This window comes from Vicugna pacos, chromosome 9 (assembly GCF_048564905.1).
Source record: "Vicugna pacos chromosome 9, VicPac4, whole genome shotgun sequence".
Classification (NCBI taxonomy): domain Eukaryota; kingdom Metazoa; phylum Chordata; class Mammalia; order Artiodactyla; family Camelidae; genus Vicugna; species Vicugna pacos.
The window spans coordinates 69591006-69607787 of NC_132995.1; the positions used below are offsets into that span (position 1 = coordinate 69591006).

A 16782-nucleotide genomic window follows, 5' to 3' on the forward strand; every position below is an offset into this window, starting at 1 on the left:
GATTATATACTGGTCATATTTCCACAAAGACTCTTAACTGATGCTACTGGACGTGTGGGCTGGTGATATTATTTGCAAGGGGGGATGGGCTAGATTATCTTGATAGCTTTTAAGCAAAAACAAAAACATGTAATAACGATTTTAAAGTTTTACAGAGTTTTAGTTCATTTTAAAGTGAAATATCAAAGTCAAAAACATACACATAAAACAAGTAAGCATGTTTATCCTACCAATTTTCTCAACTTAAAAAAACAGGAAAAAATCAATTTTATATTACATCAGAGAAAAGAAACCGGAACAAGTCTCACTGCTGATACTACATTTACAGTCCAGGATGACCTCTGCCCGTGGGTTATGTGCACTTACATCCCCGACTGATAAATCATGGCTCTATGCTCGAGACCGAATGATGTACTTTGAACCTTCGTGAGAATTCACAGTACAGCATGCGTGACTTCTCCGCATGTAAATCAATGTTTCTAACACATGTTCCAAAGTTCTCAAAAATCTTTAAGGTTAACTTCTCCATAGTACCTATAAATAACTAAATAACTATGACTCTAAACCTTAGAGTGCATCAAATCACCTGGAGGGGCTGTGCCAACACAGACTGCAGGGCACCATTCCCAGCATTTATGGTTCAGTCTGTCTCAGATAAGGTCTGAGAATTTGCACCTGCCACAGCTTCCCACACTTTGACAACCACTGATTTATGACATACCCAGACACAATATTAGAAAGAACTCCAGCTTGATATGGAAATCCCAGTTGGAATGAGCCCTCCCAGTAACTCCCTGTGGCCCTGAGAGTGACTTAATCTCTCCAGGGTTGTTTCCTCATCTGTAAAAATGAGATAATAACATCTGGCCTACTCACTGCTTCATGGGCAAGAAATACTAGCCAATTAGAAAAACAGGTGGAAATGTTCTCCACGCTAACAGAGAAGCTGTGGCTTAGATAACTTCCTGTCTCTCCCACACCAAGATCTAGCTTGATAATGAAGCTGAGCAGGTGACAAAGCAAGGTCACAGGCACACAGCAGACAGAAGCGTAACACAGATAGTATATGTGAGAAAGGGTAACCCCCCCAAAAAGTCCCCCCGATTTGCCCTGTGGTCTGTATTTCACAGATCAATCATTGGTCAAGAAGTGGGAAGCTGCCTTCTTACTGCCTCCGCTCTCTTCTCTCCAACAACAAACAGCGATACTGACATCATTCCTCTCTCACATTGTCAAACTACCACGTCAGCTACAGCAAGGAGGCTGTTATTACCTTTCTGATTCCCTGCAAGCAGTCGAGGATGGTGAGATTGTAAGTGCAGTTTCCAAAGGAAGCATCCCTATGAACACACAAAACAACATCACATTAACAACATGCATTTATTACACTCAAGTGATAAAACACCAGAGTCCCGTGGAGACAGGCTTGCTTGGCTTCACAGATGTCAACGTGGTTACCTTATGTTACGCATCAGGTCCTACTGGTTAACTACTCCTACAGCTTAACGGAAGCACTTCTGAAATTGCACTAATCCAACAGGCTGAGTTCATGAGAAAGGAGATTTAAGAGCCTGAGCTCCGGCGTCAGGCTGCCTTCAGATTCCAACTCTCCCACGTACTGGCTGAGACCCCGGCGAGAGTTGTTTTACCTCTCGGTCTCAGTCTTGGTTTCCTCATCTGTGAAGTGAAGTTCCTGACAGTAGCTGCCATTCATAGTATTGTTGTCAAATTACATTAAAAACTATGAAGTCCTTCATACAGTGCCTAGCATAAAGGAAGTGCTGGATAAATATTATGACTGTTCTTCTTATTATTAATAGTGGCTGTTTCATTAAGTGAAATGTACATGAAAATGAGTGGAATTCACAGCGGAACAATCGTGTCAGGAACACAGCAAATACAAGTGTAAAAATTTAAGGGGGACAATGTAGGCAGGTCAGAACCTGGCAATTATTTTCATGGATTAAATGCTAAATTGCCATTTCCCACCCCCACCCCCCAAAAAAATGCTATGGAAAATGTGGTCATGCTTCCAAACAATCCTCTCGGGATCCAGGAGAGCTTCTAACGCACCGTGAAGTGTTCTACCAAAGGAGAGGAGACCTACTACACCGAAAATTGAGTGCTTCATCCTTTATTTAAGTTTTCAGAGCAACTTAGCAGGCCTGCTTTAGGCAACATAAAACTCAAGTATCAAGTTCAGGTCAGTTAGCAAGAACTGGCACTGGGGCTTTAACACTAGCGATGTTCTGAGGTGCCCAAGGCAAGAAACTTGACCTCAAGGTTTTCAGTCGCTCTGCCCAGCCCCCACTGCTGACCTGAAGGAACTGTCAGGCACCTGCCAATCACAAAGTCAAATGCACTACACAAAGTCGGTCCAAGGTCAGGGGAGGGGAGGGTGGTGCACAGAAAATGGCCCATGGGGAGAAAATTACCCTTAAGGGCTTAAATACATAATTAACATAAAACCGAGTCTTGTATCACAACCATCAGAGGTAACTTCAGCCTAGGGCTGCTGAGCCTCAAACTGAAATGGAACATCAACATCACTGGGTTTTAGCATCCTGATGACCTAGTTTAAAAATAGTAAGTTAGCAAAGCCGCTTAACAGAAATGTTTAAGTTCTGAAACTTCAGCTAACCTCTGTTAAGGAAGGGTTATTCTAGATATTAAAGCCTGATTTCAAGAGTGCTTTTTTTAAAATATCATCTGAACTCATGGGTCAGTGAAAAATAGTCTCCTTTTCAAATATCTTGCAAAAATATAAGCCATATATCAAGAAGCAAATTTTAATGGACTAAACCAGAGAAAGGAGTAGCTGGGGATCTAAGACAAAATACCAGTTTATATAAATAACCACACATTCCTTTTTAGAAACTTGTCTCCTTGGGACAAGGGTTCAGAATCTTTGGTGTGCCGTGGACCCCTTCAGCAATCTGATGAAGGCTGTGAACCCCTTTTCTCAGAATAATGTTTTTAAATGCATCAAATGAAATACATACAAATAATAGAAGACTAATGCAATTAAATGCAAAGTTATCAAAATATAAAAAACAAATTTATAATACCATAAATGCACTTTTTATCTATATATAATAAGACCTAGTAGCAGGTCTGATTAACAACTATAATTTTAAAGAAGGAATGAATATAAAAATCTTAAGATATATGCAACCAGTATAATGGTACATAAAAATGTCTGTAATTTCTATCGTGAAAAAGTCATTTCCATCCTAATAGTACTATAGTTTCTTTCCAACGTTTATAATTGAATGTAAATTTATAAGTTACAAGGTGAGTGAAAATAAAGACATATTTTCTCATCATCCAAATTCACTGATTCTCTGAGTTCGCTCCACAGACTCAAGCTTAAAAACTATAGCTTTGATAAAGAAAAGAAAAATTTAGGAAAAAGCTTCTCTATATTTAAAAAGAGTAAAGGAAATGATAATAATTGGAAGCGTTCCTTATTTCCTCACGTGTGTCTTCCTACCAAGACTCAGCTAAACGAATTCACATAGACAAGTTACGAGAAAAGCTCCAGACCCAGTCTTTGCTGCTGTCTGCAAAGCAGGTGAGATGATCAGATCTCTTGTGCCAGCACAGCCACAATTTTTACAAATTGAGTGCTTCAGCCTGTAAGTTTTTAGAGCAACTTAGTTTTAGAGAGCTCTGGTGACCTGGTGATCAAATGCGCAGGCCTGAGAGTAAAGGGAGACTTAACACACCATTTGACACAATCAGGACACAAAGCAGTCACAGCAAGCTAAAAAGACAGGCGGAAGTTCACAAACTGAGATATAATAAGGGGTAAAATAAAATTAAGTCACCTCCTCCAGACTGGGGAAAGTTGATGACATACCTTTTTTGAACACCTACTATGCTGGGTAATTTAGATGCGTTAATACATGTAATCCTCGTGACAGCCATGTGAAGCCAAATAGGTTCCCCAAACCTGCTCCCATAACTCAGCAAGAGAGAAATGGTTTATTGGTGGCACCTGGCTCCTACACAGTCCAAGGAGAGTAACCATACAAGCGAAGGGACACAAAAACATGTTACATATTCTCTAGAGATAGAAGAGAAAGATATAAAGGTGGCAGATTGAACTCATGTATCTATCAAAACCCCAGTAAAAAGATGTTTAAGTTTTTTTTTTTCATGGACTCCAACAAGGTCAGGGAGAATAAGGGAACAAACAATAGTAATAAAATTCTGAAAGCTGAAAATCAGATACGTAACGATAATAAATTAGAGGACCAAGAAAACTGAACACTAAGGTGACAGTGGAAAAATCAGAGAATCGAGCCCACCAACACCAGAGAATTCTCAAAAGGCTCAGGAAGTGGCAGCACTGGCGTCTTCTAGCAGTGAGAATGCAGGAAATGACTAAAGTCATTGAAAGTACACTTAAGAACCGGAGAGCTCTTCCTCTAGAAAAGCAGTATTATCTCCCATTTTATAAATCAATCCTCCCTGTTGATTTTTCTCAACCACCCACTGGAGTTAGAACCATCAGAAAGCAAGCGGTTAGGCCTGGAAGGCAGCAGGACACCAACAGGACACCAGCAAGACACCAGACGTTCAAGTTTGATTTGGGGAGATTGCTTCTGAGAATGGGTTTCACCTACATCGTTATATAAATGGAGGGGAAGGTTAGGAAAACACCAGATTCTATTAATTCAAAAAATCCCGTCCCACTGTGAAATTACATCATCATTCAACACAATTGATGATTTCTTTCCTCTGCAAATCTCTCTCCCAGATCCTTCCCAATAGAACTGAAAAATTTTCAGGTCCCTGCCATCTTTAAAAGAAAAAAAATCCAAACCTTTCTTGATTCTACAGCTCCCTTCCACCACCAGCTTCACTTTGGCCTTCTCTTAAAACAAGACTGAAAAAATCATTCAATTTCCTGCCTCCGTTTTCTCTCCTCTCACCTCTTACTCTCCTCCTTTCTGTTTTCTCCCTCATCCGTGCCATGAACATTTCTCACTAAGGTCACCAATGATCTCTATATTGCTAAGCCCAAGGGACTTTTTTTTTTTTGAGATAAAATTCACTGTAGCCTTTCCAAAGTGTACAATTCAGTGACTTTTTTAGTATATTCATAATGTGGTTTTTTAGTATAGTCACAATTCATACCACTAATTCCAAACCATTCTTACCACCCCAGAAACTCTGAACCCCATTTGCAGTAATTTCTCATTCTCTCCCCGACCCTCTCCACCCCTGGCGATCACTAATGTACTTTCTGTCTCTCTGGATTTGCTTATTCTAAGCCCAGGGAACATTCTGCATGCATCATTTTATTTACTATGTCAGCAAGAAGTTAATTTCCTCCTTTGAATATTCTCTTCATTGCTCCTGGATTTTGTTTCTACTTCTCTAAAGACCACTCCTTCCTAATTTCCTAAAGTCATCCTTCACCTCCTAATTTTTAAAAGTGAGAGTTCCCCAAGGTTCAATTCCAGATTCTTAACTCTTCGCACTCCATATTCTCTCCCTAGAGCAAGCATTCTCAAACTTCAGTGTGCATCAGCATTGCCAGGACAGTTCCTTAAAACACAGAATACTGGGCCCCACCTGAGTTTCTGATTAAATAAGTCTGGGGCATGGCCTGAGAATCTGCATTTCTAACAAGTTTCCAGGTGGTATCAATGTTCTGCTAGGAGGGACATTTTGAGAACCACTGCCCTATGCAATCTCACCTACATAAATCACCATCTATCTGCTGAAGACCTTCAAATTTTCTCTCCAGCACAAACTCCTTAGAACTCCGAAGCCGCACAGCTGACCACATACGTGACATTTCCAACTGGGTGTCTTAAGGCCTCTCAAACTCACTGTGTCAGAAGAAACTCTTAAATTTGCCCCCTACCCCAAAACAACAACAATAATAATCTGGTCCTCTCGCCCTTCCTAACTCAGTAAAAGACACAGCTTCCACAATCACTCACTAGAACCTGGAAGTCCCTGTCTCTCTCATTCTCCTTATCTGATCTGTCACTACGCCCCACTGCTTACCCTCATAAATGTCTTGATTATATGTGGAATCTAAAAAAAAGGACACAAACGAACTTATTCACAAAACAAAAACAGACTCACAGACATAAAGAATAAAGCTATGGTTTCCAGGGGGTAAAAGGGGTGGGAAGGGGTAAACTGAGAATTTGGCATTCGCACCGCTTGGGGAGTGATGGACAGGTTAGCTATCTCGATTGCCGTGGTAGTTTCATTGGTGTATATCTATCAAAATCCATCAAATTGTACATTTGAAATATGTGTGGTTTACTGTACAGGAACCACACCACAATAAAGGTGTTAAAAAAAAAGCCCCTCGAAGGAGTGACTTCTCCCCAAGTCCTCTGCCTCCCATGTGGTACCTCTCTCACAGATTACAAGAGCCTTCCCACATCTGCTCCTAGCCTTTCTAATCGGTTTTCTTCACTGCAGCCAGAGCGCTGCCTTTAAAAGGCAAGTCTGATCCAGTCACCCTTACACTGTAACCTTTCACTGACTTCCCACAGCTCTCTCAAGGGAAGGCCCAAATCCTATCAGGGATACAAGGCCTGTGGTATCCGGCCCTGCCCGCCCCTCTAGCCTCCTCCTCCCTCCCTGCTCCCTCACGCTCTGTGCCCATCACATGCCCTTCCCTGAGCTCCTCAGGGGGGCACTCTGCTCACACCACGGAACCTCTGTTCCTCTATCACAAGCTCTCCGATGGCCTGGGCCTGTGTCACCCTACCCGCTCTTCCGCTCCCAGCTCAAAGACCACTTGTCTTGGGGGACAAACTGCCAACCCTACCCTGGCTAGATAGGTCCCCACCTTTTTTTCCCCACTGGACTCAATTACAGTTTGACATTGTATCCTGATGTGCTTATTTGACTCTCTGCCTCTCTCTCTAAAGTCATCCTGAAGGATACAGATTCTCTACGTCTTTACTCCCCATTGTCTCCTTAGTACCTAATATAGTGCCCAGCATGAAGTAGGTAGTCAATAAATGCCTGCAAATAAATGTTTAAATTAAGTAAAGGAACTTAGCAGATCATCCCAAGAAAATGTTCTATAGCATCCTATGGCCACCTCTGTTAGCTCAACAGCCTAACACCTCGGTCCTCAGCAGCAAGAAAAGCTTTCTTGCACTAACCCCAAATCCCTTCTCTCCATTTAAGGTCGTCTCCTTCTGTTCTCTTTGCCAAAGAGTAGTAATTGAATAAAGCTAAAGGCAGTAACATTTGAAGTGGTTTTCCTTTGTCAAGTGGTATTAAACACACTTTTATTTTAACCCAGACACTTTAGAGAGGCTGCACAGAGCTTTTAGGATTTAAAACACTATCCCAATGTGCTACAAAGTTTTATACTCTCACAGTTTTTATTGCATTTATGGTTCCTAATTGTTTACTTAACTCCTGCTTTGCTCTTTCATACATTCATCCATGCATTCATTTATATTTATTGAGTCAAATAGTTACTGAGTTGAATAAGAGGACATGTATTTTTCCACCTGCCTCATAAAGGACCACTGAAATCCCACAGACATCAACTGAGGGCAAAGTCTGCCCCTCCTGTACTGCCTGGGAAAACTAGAGCTCTCGTCCTGATCTATCATGATAGTTTTATCATGTACTGCATTACTCTCTTAAACAGGTGAACACAAGGCTGCTCTTCGTTCAGGACATAAGGTAATACCCCCAAAGACCCAGGAGTTTCTAATCATTCATCTCCACTAAAGAATAAATCATGTGTCTCTAACCACCAATACAGGCAGAAGACTAATGTTACAGCCAACCGCTGTCTAGAGACATCCAAATGCAGATTTAGCTCAACCGCATGCTTGACCATCTAAATTCTATCCATCGCGGCAACTCGGTCCTTCTAAATGTGACTTCTGGCATAACAGTCAACTGAACCATAAAGCTATTATCAAGTAGTTATAAAAATCACTGGCAGCCAGTAAATATTTGTTGAATAAAAACCTAAATGTATGAATATTTTAATAGATGAAGCAATTGGGAGAAGAAAAATTAAAGAAAACTAGAATCACCATCCACAAATTGATTCATATTGTCCTAGTCTTTCTACAGGCTCTCAAGAGTCACTTGTTAGACATTCAAAAATTTTGAGATCCCAAATCAGCATGGGTGGGAATATTTACATCACAGAAATCAGCAAGTGCTCTTTATTTACAGAGCCAGCTTACAACACACCACTCCTGGCAACCTACAAATCTAAGAAATCACTCAGAATGAAGCAACCTTGTAAATGCTAATAACAAGGAGATGAAAACAGAGATGAAAGAACATATTCACACAAAACAGCAAGAAAGCATTTTCGGTAATGACATTGTTTGAAAAGAAGAAAAAAAAGTTACAGTGTTTACAATGCACGGACTACATTACAGAATAAAAAAGAGCTATATTAGGTGGAGCAAATAATCTACACATCTTGATTCCAGGGTGCTTTGTAAATTCTCCAGATGGCACAGAGTGAGGAGTATGCAAATATCTGCAGAGCAATGGGTTAGAAATGATGTCAAAGGTCATCTAAGCACCCTTCCAAGCACTGAACTGAATCCCATCTATACAACCAGCACAAAATCGTGAATCTCCTAAGGTCAGGGAGTGTGTCCTCTGTGTTGTATGCCCAGAGTCTAGCACAGTGTTGGGCTCATTACTGTGTTGTGGCTATAGAATGAATGAGTGAATGCATAAAAGAATAAATAAATGATCATTGCCAGGAGACCACTCAACATATGCCTGAACAACTCTAGTAGCTGGGAACTACTGAAATTTCAAAGCAAAAATTATATAAAACAGTCTTTAATCATTAACCCCACACAATAACAAAAGTGCAATCTAGACCATTGCTTTCTAATGGGAAATATAACACAAGTCACAAAAGAGAGCCACATATGTAATTTTAATTTTTTATAATCATATTAAAATAAAGTAAGAAGAAATGAATGATATTAAATTTTAATATTTTGTTTCATCTAATAAATCTGAAATACTATATTATCATTTTCGCATATAACCAACACAATTACAAACAAGATAGTTTTTTTCAAAATAAATCTTTGAAATCCAATGTGTATTTCAATCTTATAGTCTATTTCAGTTTGGACTAAACAAATTTCAAGTGTTCAGCAGCACATGGGGCTAGTAGTTACTGTACTAGACAGTTCAGCCTGGGACTAATTTGTATGGATACCTGGGAATTAGACAATATCCCACAATACTTTACACAATTATCCAAAGTACACCTGGCTTCCAGTCTCTGAACTCATCCACAAAATATACACTCAAGCTCCAGGGGAAAGAAAGAGTCAATTGTTTACATTACCTAGACCTCCAAAAATATATTTGATAAGAATCAGTGGGAAGAACAAAATTATCTCCCATTCATGAAAGAGCAAAATCGAACGGATTCACAGGGAAGAGCCAAAAACTCAGCATGACCAGTGCCTAACAAAAAATGGGACACAGAATCTCCTGCTTTTCAGATTTACCATAAAGCTATTCACTAATCATTTTGCTCATCAAAAGAAACAGAGGTATGTGAAAATTCGTTTCTAAGTCACAGCCGAAAAGGTCACATATAAAGCAGCAGAATAGAATCTGTCTAGAACTAGCAAGAACAGGCACCAGACAAGCAGACCAGGGGCTGTTCTCTGGGCTCTTTATCAACCCCTGAGTGCTCCCCACGCTAATTTTGCTTCAAAGATAAAAATAATAGCAAACTGTCTTTGACTCCAGTATTGAAAATAAGAGCTTCATCTATGAGTCATTCAAGAAAATAATTATGTTTGTTAATGTAAATGATTGCAAACTTATTCCAAACCACCTTTATTAACTAAGGCTGGCTACTGGAAAAGTACTATGTAGAGTACAAAGAATTTGGCACTTACTCTTCTACAGAAAGTTTGGTCCACTGATCTGAAACTATAAAAACAGGAATAACCAAAAAAAAAGGAGTCTGAGCCAGTTTTCACAACTCAAACCACTGAAGCACTGCCATGCTCTAAAAAAAGGGGAAAGAAAAGATACAACTCACCTCCTTGTCTTAGCAGAGTGGCTCAGCAGAAGTGTGCTGGGCCCATAACTTACTTTCTCATGTGTATTTAGTGGGTCATAGAGAACTTGACAGTTGTTTCTGTCCTTATATTCTGTATAGTGGTGCTTATTCACCACTTTAACAAGAAAACCTGATAGAGTCTGCTTTTCAGGGTGGTCCAAGTTACTCAGTATACCCCAGCTGTTGAGAATAGATCCAAGAGTTTGGACTGGATAAACCATCTACCTCCTTCATTTTCAAGACTCAGGAAATTGGCCCATCCTCACTATTCAAAACTAATGCAGATTCTTTCCCATTGTATCAAGCATCAAAAGCAAAGGTTTATTAAAGATCCATGGAGGCAGAAATGACCCTAAAGATCAACACTGAGAAGCAGAGGTAGTCATCATAAAGAAAAGTTGAAAATGAAAGGAAAGCCTTAACAGAGAGTAAAATAAATTTTGTTTTCTATATTTTTGATACTCAGGATAAAAACATGGTAAAGAGAACCTTCCCTTTGAAGTATGACGTTAATTGCTAAATTAACTTTGACAAAAATCACAGTTTCATATTTAAGCTAACAAACATATGGCTTAACATTTATGTAAAGAGATATATTTCATAACTGCATCTAGCATCTACCAGCACATGTTTACATTGCTTTAGAAGAAGGCAGGCAGCCTAATGCCAAGTTCTAAGTGGTTGACCCTTCTGAGCCTTTGTTAAGAGACCTGCAAGTTCTGACGTGCCCAGATGAGATTTCCCATAAAGACTCAGCCACATTAAGATCTAGCTCAGCAACAGGGCTATCACTAGGGGTCATCCCGCACACAAAACAAACCCATCCCTGAACACAAACAGTATGGGTTCCTTTAAATGGCAAATGACATTAAAGGATTGCCAGTGAGAGGTTTGTGGTCCTCTGTTAAGGAAGGTTTCTGGACTCGAGCCTGCTTGAAGAGAAAACTTGCTACTCCTGTTGCTAGTAGATAAAACACCATTATTTGATAAGCCATCTCTTTCCAAGACTCTCAGGAAACAGTGCAAAAACAGTTCCACAAATGGCAGTGTGTTATTCTAATCCCAAGAGATCTGTTTTATTCCATACAGGTGTGGATCAGGAAATGTGCCTTAAGAGAGTTTCGGAAAGCTAGTTCTGCTCCATGTCAATAGAAACTGGGGGGGAAAGGGGAGGCATTCAGGATGAAGTATTGCAGAAAATTCTGAGTTAAAGTTAAACAGATTAGTTTACTACTTAGAATCATTCAGAATCTTTAACATGGAAATGTGTTTTGTAAATCTAAGTTTACTTGACCATTAAATCTTTTTTTTTTTTTTTTTTTTTTTTGGCCAGGGTAGTAGACCTCAGTAGTTCACAACCTTGGCAGCATATCAGAATCATGTAGGTAGTTTTTAAAAATCCCAAGACCCAGACTTCACCCTGAGCCAATTATATCAGAATTTCTCGGTGTAGAACCCAGGCATCAATATTTTTTAAAGCTTCCCAGACTTTTTTAAACCGAGTATGAGAATCAACATAACTTTGGGAAAAACTGACCTATAGGTCTCTTCTCCAAGCTAAAATAAAATAGCCACATTAGAATATGTTCCTGGATTTATCCAAGAAGAGAACTACCCAAAAAAGTAAAAGAAAAAAAACCCACTAAACTAACAACTGGTGATAGGACATGCAACATTCAACCAGCTTTATTCCATTGGATGTCAGCTCAGGACGCTACCTCAACTTCACCTAAGTACCGAGTCATCATTTTTCATGTCACGCTCTCTATATTTGTCTTTGAAACTGGACCCCGGGATATTATTTATTGTCCATATAGTTTTATTCCTCATTTAATTTTATATATCATAGAAAAATTGGGTTTTAGTAGATTTATGAATCATCAATACTAAAAACAAATTACCAAAGTAATACATACGGACCAATAAACAAAGAAGTAAATGTACACTGAATTTAAAAGCACAAAAAAGATTTAAAAGAAGAGTTGTACAGTTTAGATGGGTTACTTCTTCTGTGAGATGTAAGGAATTTTTCACAAACACTGTTTTATAAACACCCAAAAATGCAGATTTGAAAACCACTGCCATTGACCGCCAAGAAAATAATCTAGAAATTCCACCAAGGGATGGTGGTCTTGTGGGACATTAGACAGGCTGCCATTAATATGACTTTGCAGAATGACTGGTCAACAGTATAGACTATAAATTTGGTGGTACACTGAAAGGAAGAAAACCCGAGAAGAATCACACCAGGCTGGCTAGTTCAAGCTCTGTGACTCTGACCCCTTGCTTGCTCCCTTGAAGGCACACTGCCACAACAACATTAAAGATGGGTGGACTCGAAGAATTAAGATAGATGAAAAGTACCATTTTCCTCTAGCTTTCGGCTGAAGTCACTCCTGATAAACACACTGGCTATCCTTAGTACAAATGAAAAGTACAGTTTCCAACACAACAACTTTACAATTGAATGGAACACCCTAAAACTGACCTGCAAACAGCAACATCACAACAAACACTCCTTGAGTGTCACCAAGCCAGGAATTGAACTGTCTCCAAGGTCTACTACATTTAGTGTAGCCAAGGATAGGCAGTAAATGGGAGTGGGAGGTGGGGGGGTTGGGGGAAAGGAGTTAAAAGGTACAAACCTCCAGCTATAAGATAAGTAAGTACTGGGGATGTAAGGTACATGATGATTACAGTTAACACTACTGTATGTATGTATGTATTTTAAGTTTCTAAGGAAATAGATCCTGAAAGTTTTCATTATAAGAAAACAATTTTGTAACTATATGAGGTGATAGATGTTAACTAAACTTATTGTGGTGATAATTTCACAATATATAAATGTCAAGTTATTATGCTGTACACCTTAAATTTATACAGTGTTGTATGTCAATTATATCTCATTAAAATTGAAAGAAAAAAGATAAGTCATAAAGCTACCCAAATCTTTTTTTTTAATTTGCTTTATATTTAGATAATTTTTAACTAGGTTAATAGAAAACTATAATTTAAAAGTTTTAAGATAGAATATGAAAATGAATATATGTATGTATACACATGACTGGGACATTGTGCTGTACACCAGACATTGACACATGGTAACTGACTGTACTTCAATAAAGTAAATAAATAAATACTTTTTTAAAATAAAATTTTTAAGATAAATCCAAATAGAAAAACTCAATCATATAATCCTTTTGGTTATAATGATATACTTACCCTGCAAACATATTATATAGTATTCTCCCTAACCTATCATTACAAAAGACAACCTATGCCATACAAATGAAAAATTAAAGCACCTAAACCCAGCACTGGGATTGTTATTCTCCATTCTTCACCCTAACATGAAAGGCATTCATGGGAGCTACCCCTAACATCTCCAATCCTCAGTTTAAGCGTTAAGCTTCCTTCCTCATACCACCTATCTCATAACTCTAATGAGACACTGTAATTGTTTTACACACCTACACAGTTACAAACTATACACAGAGCTCCCTGGAGCATGGTTGTCCTAATCATCTTTAGATCCATAAGACTATCACAGTGACTGGCACAGAAAAAGCAGTAAGTGGATTAACGCATGTATTCCCTGGCACACTAGTAAGAAAAGAGCCCAATCCCCGCCTTCAGGAGGAGAGTCAGCCATATTTAGTGGGGAGTCAGCCATGCAAACAGTTAACTACAATACATGACACTTGTTTTCATGGTGTGTGAAGCAAATGTAATGGGGCAAGAACAAAATGTAATACACAAAACGTAACAGAAAATTATCAGCACAGGACCTGCCAAGTATCTCTAGAAAAATGAGCTGAGGCATTACAGAAGAGACTGCTCAGATAAACATTTGTTAAATCAACAAATCTTGAAGAACAGCATTATTTAAAACCTTAAAACCCCTTTTATTAGCCACTAAAACAATACAGCACGAACGGGAACATGAGCATTTCAGTAAAGAGGGAATATAAAGGTACCAACCACACTTGGTACCAACAAGCCTTCAAAATTGTCTTCATTTTTTTTAATTTTTTTAAACAGTAAAACAATTACATTTAAATGGAAGTTTCTTGGAGGCTTCCTATTTTTTAAATAAACATGTTAATACAGAAGTGGAATTTTTTTTTAAAGCTAGACAATGAAGATAAAAGTGTAATTTAACAACAAATGGGGTGGAAAACTTAGTGGACGATAGACTCCAGGTTCCAAAGGAAGGCTAAGGTGATGATGGCCGATAGAACTAGTGTGAAGATGTTTCTTGATGATACTGCATTGGCCTTGGTCGGCCTGGGCTGTACACTAAAATCACTCATGTCTCATCTCAGCATTAGGAAAAAAATTAAGTTTATTTAGTCAAATTCCAGAAAACTAGTAGTATTTTTTTCAATTAAACTTTTCACTAAATTTTAAATGTACACTTTGTGGTATTTTCTGTTTCAAATGTATGATTTATGGAGAGTTTGGATTTAGAAACGCAGTTTAATGTAAACACAACTCTTGGTGTCTGAGTTATCAGACAGATACAACTTAGAGCTGCATTCAAGGGCAAACTTTTAGTAGGAAATATGTGCCTAAACTAAGGGAAGAAATTCCTGATGCTTGTGTTAAGCGCTTTTTTTCAGGTACGTAACCAAAACTCTTTATGTCTAACAACAACACTATAATTTTCTCCAGAATATTGTCTCAGTTTCTTTCTTCTAAAATACATTTGAGATCATGTGAATTAAAAAGACAGAAAATGACTTAAATGTCTACCTATAAGAGAGTGACTAAATGCATTCCTGTGTACACTATACAGCAATCAGACAGAACAAGGAAGGAAGCTCTCTACGTACTGATGTGAAAAGATACATCCAAAACGAGTTAAGTGGAAAAAAGTTAAGATGCAGAACAGTACATGCAGTATGTGATATTTTGTGATAAAAACAGGACCAATAAGAATGCATATCTTTATTTGCTTGTATGTGCATAAAGAAACTCTAAGAAGGATACAGAATAAACCAGTACCAGTAATTATCTGGAAAGGACCAGACAGATAAGAATCAAGGGTGGGAGAGAGTTTTCACTGTAAAGCTTCTCATATATTTTAAAAATATTGGAACCATGTTAATCTATTTATATTTTCAAATATTTAAAATTTAAAAATTTGGAAAAACTGGCTACAATTATGAAAATTATGATTTAATTCTATGTTACATTTTAATAACTTTCTTACTGTCTTTCCTTCCATTCTGATCTTATTAATTGTTCAAAGATTCTAGTTCTCAGGTAACAAATTAATTACCCACCACAGACAAGCGCCTCAATCTTTCCTGCTCCTCTCTTTCATTATTGTCGGTAATTATGACACTAGTAACAGTAACAAGCAATCTGTATGCTTGTAGACTTGGACACATAAATAAGCAAAAGGGCAGAAATATCAGAATCATTCACAATTCTCAGAGATGACTGTCGTGGGAGCTTTGATGTATGCTCCCTTCTACTTTTTAAACAACCTCAACTTTACTTGAAATTTTTAAAACACCTTCTTCAGGTGATACTTAACAAAATATTCTTTCCCAACACTGTAATGAGAGACAGCCTTCCTTAGGATGGAAGCTACATTTGTCTGCTAAACGGAGAATGTAGGGTCCCCACTAAATATATACTTCTGGGAAGGTACTCTGAGGGTCTTATTCTATATTTCCAGCCCCCAACACTTGGTGAGAGCTCAATCCATGCTCACAAAATGAAAGAATGAATGGATGAATCAACGATGTAGCGTACTGAGATCTAGCAAACCTCCACATGGTTATTAGGTCGTACATCAGGCACTCCTTGTACTTCAACTGTCAAGATATAGGAAGGATTCAAGGAAAAAATTAATTTCTAAAAAGGAAAAGCTATTTTATTCTTACTAGATGGGTGAGGGCAGGAGGGGTTGTCTCTACAAAAATGAATAATAAAAATCACCATCTCATTTCATTCCATAAAACACCATGGTCACAGTCTAAGGACAATTAAAAAACACAATAATCCAACTCTAAAGGAGCGCGCTGTGTGGCCCAGTGCGATGGCCCATGTCTCACAAGCGGTTATACCTGAATGGAAGATAGGGGGCGTCTGAGCCGGACAGGAGTGCTCTGTAGGCTTCTTCTGGAGTCTTCTTTAAATAGATCACCTAAGACAAATAAATAGCAACACTTAGAACACCACCAAAGAATGACACAAAACTAATATAATTACTCACCAAATCTGCATTTCACTTCTTGCACTTTGAAAGTGACAGCTGTCATGGTGATAATGTTGATCTTCAGACAGCAAGCAAGCTGCCAAAATTTCCTTTTTAGCTTGAAGCTAAATGGTAACCTTTGGCTTTTAAGGATGAGCAGAAGCTTTAAGACAGAGGGCAGATCCATAAAGGGGCCGTCTGGGGCTGTTTACAAGGCACATTGAACACATACAATGGCAGGGTTTTCCCTTCTGGGAGCAGAACAATTGTACCTCCATTACTGAACTGTGTGTTCACCAAAGACCAACACAGGCCTGCCTGTCCTTCACAGAAGACCCACTGTGAGGTAATTCAGTTCCTGATAAATTCTGAAAGACATCTCAGGGCACAAGACCCTTGGGAGGTCTACCGGGTTCTCCATCTGCTCTGAGGACAGCTCACGTTGCTTTCTTAAACAATCAATAAAATCACAACGAAATGGAGGGAAATGCAT

General features: G+C 38.6%; 1 protein-coding gene across 11 annotated transcripts in view; it reads right to left on the reverse strand.

Annotated features, from left to right (window-relative positions):
• CDC14A (cell division cycle 14A) overlaps positions 1-16782 on the reverse strand; it is a 145928-nt gene that overhangs the window by 69731 nt on the left and 59415 nt on the right. For all 11 annotated transcript variants that reach the window (XM_072968120.1, XM_006197366.4, XM_072968119.1 and 8 more), the window contains 2 exons: positions 16159-16238; positions 1274-1340 (listed from right to left, as the gene is read on the reverse strand). In XM_072968120.1, coding sequence (XP_072824221.1) covers positions 1274-1340; positions 16159-16238 — 147 coding nt within the window. The remainder of the gene's footprint in view (positions 1-1273; positions 1341-16158; positions 16239-16782) is intronic.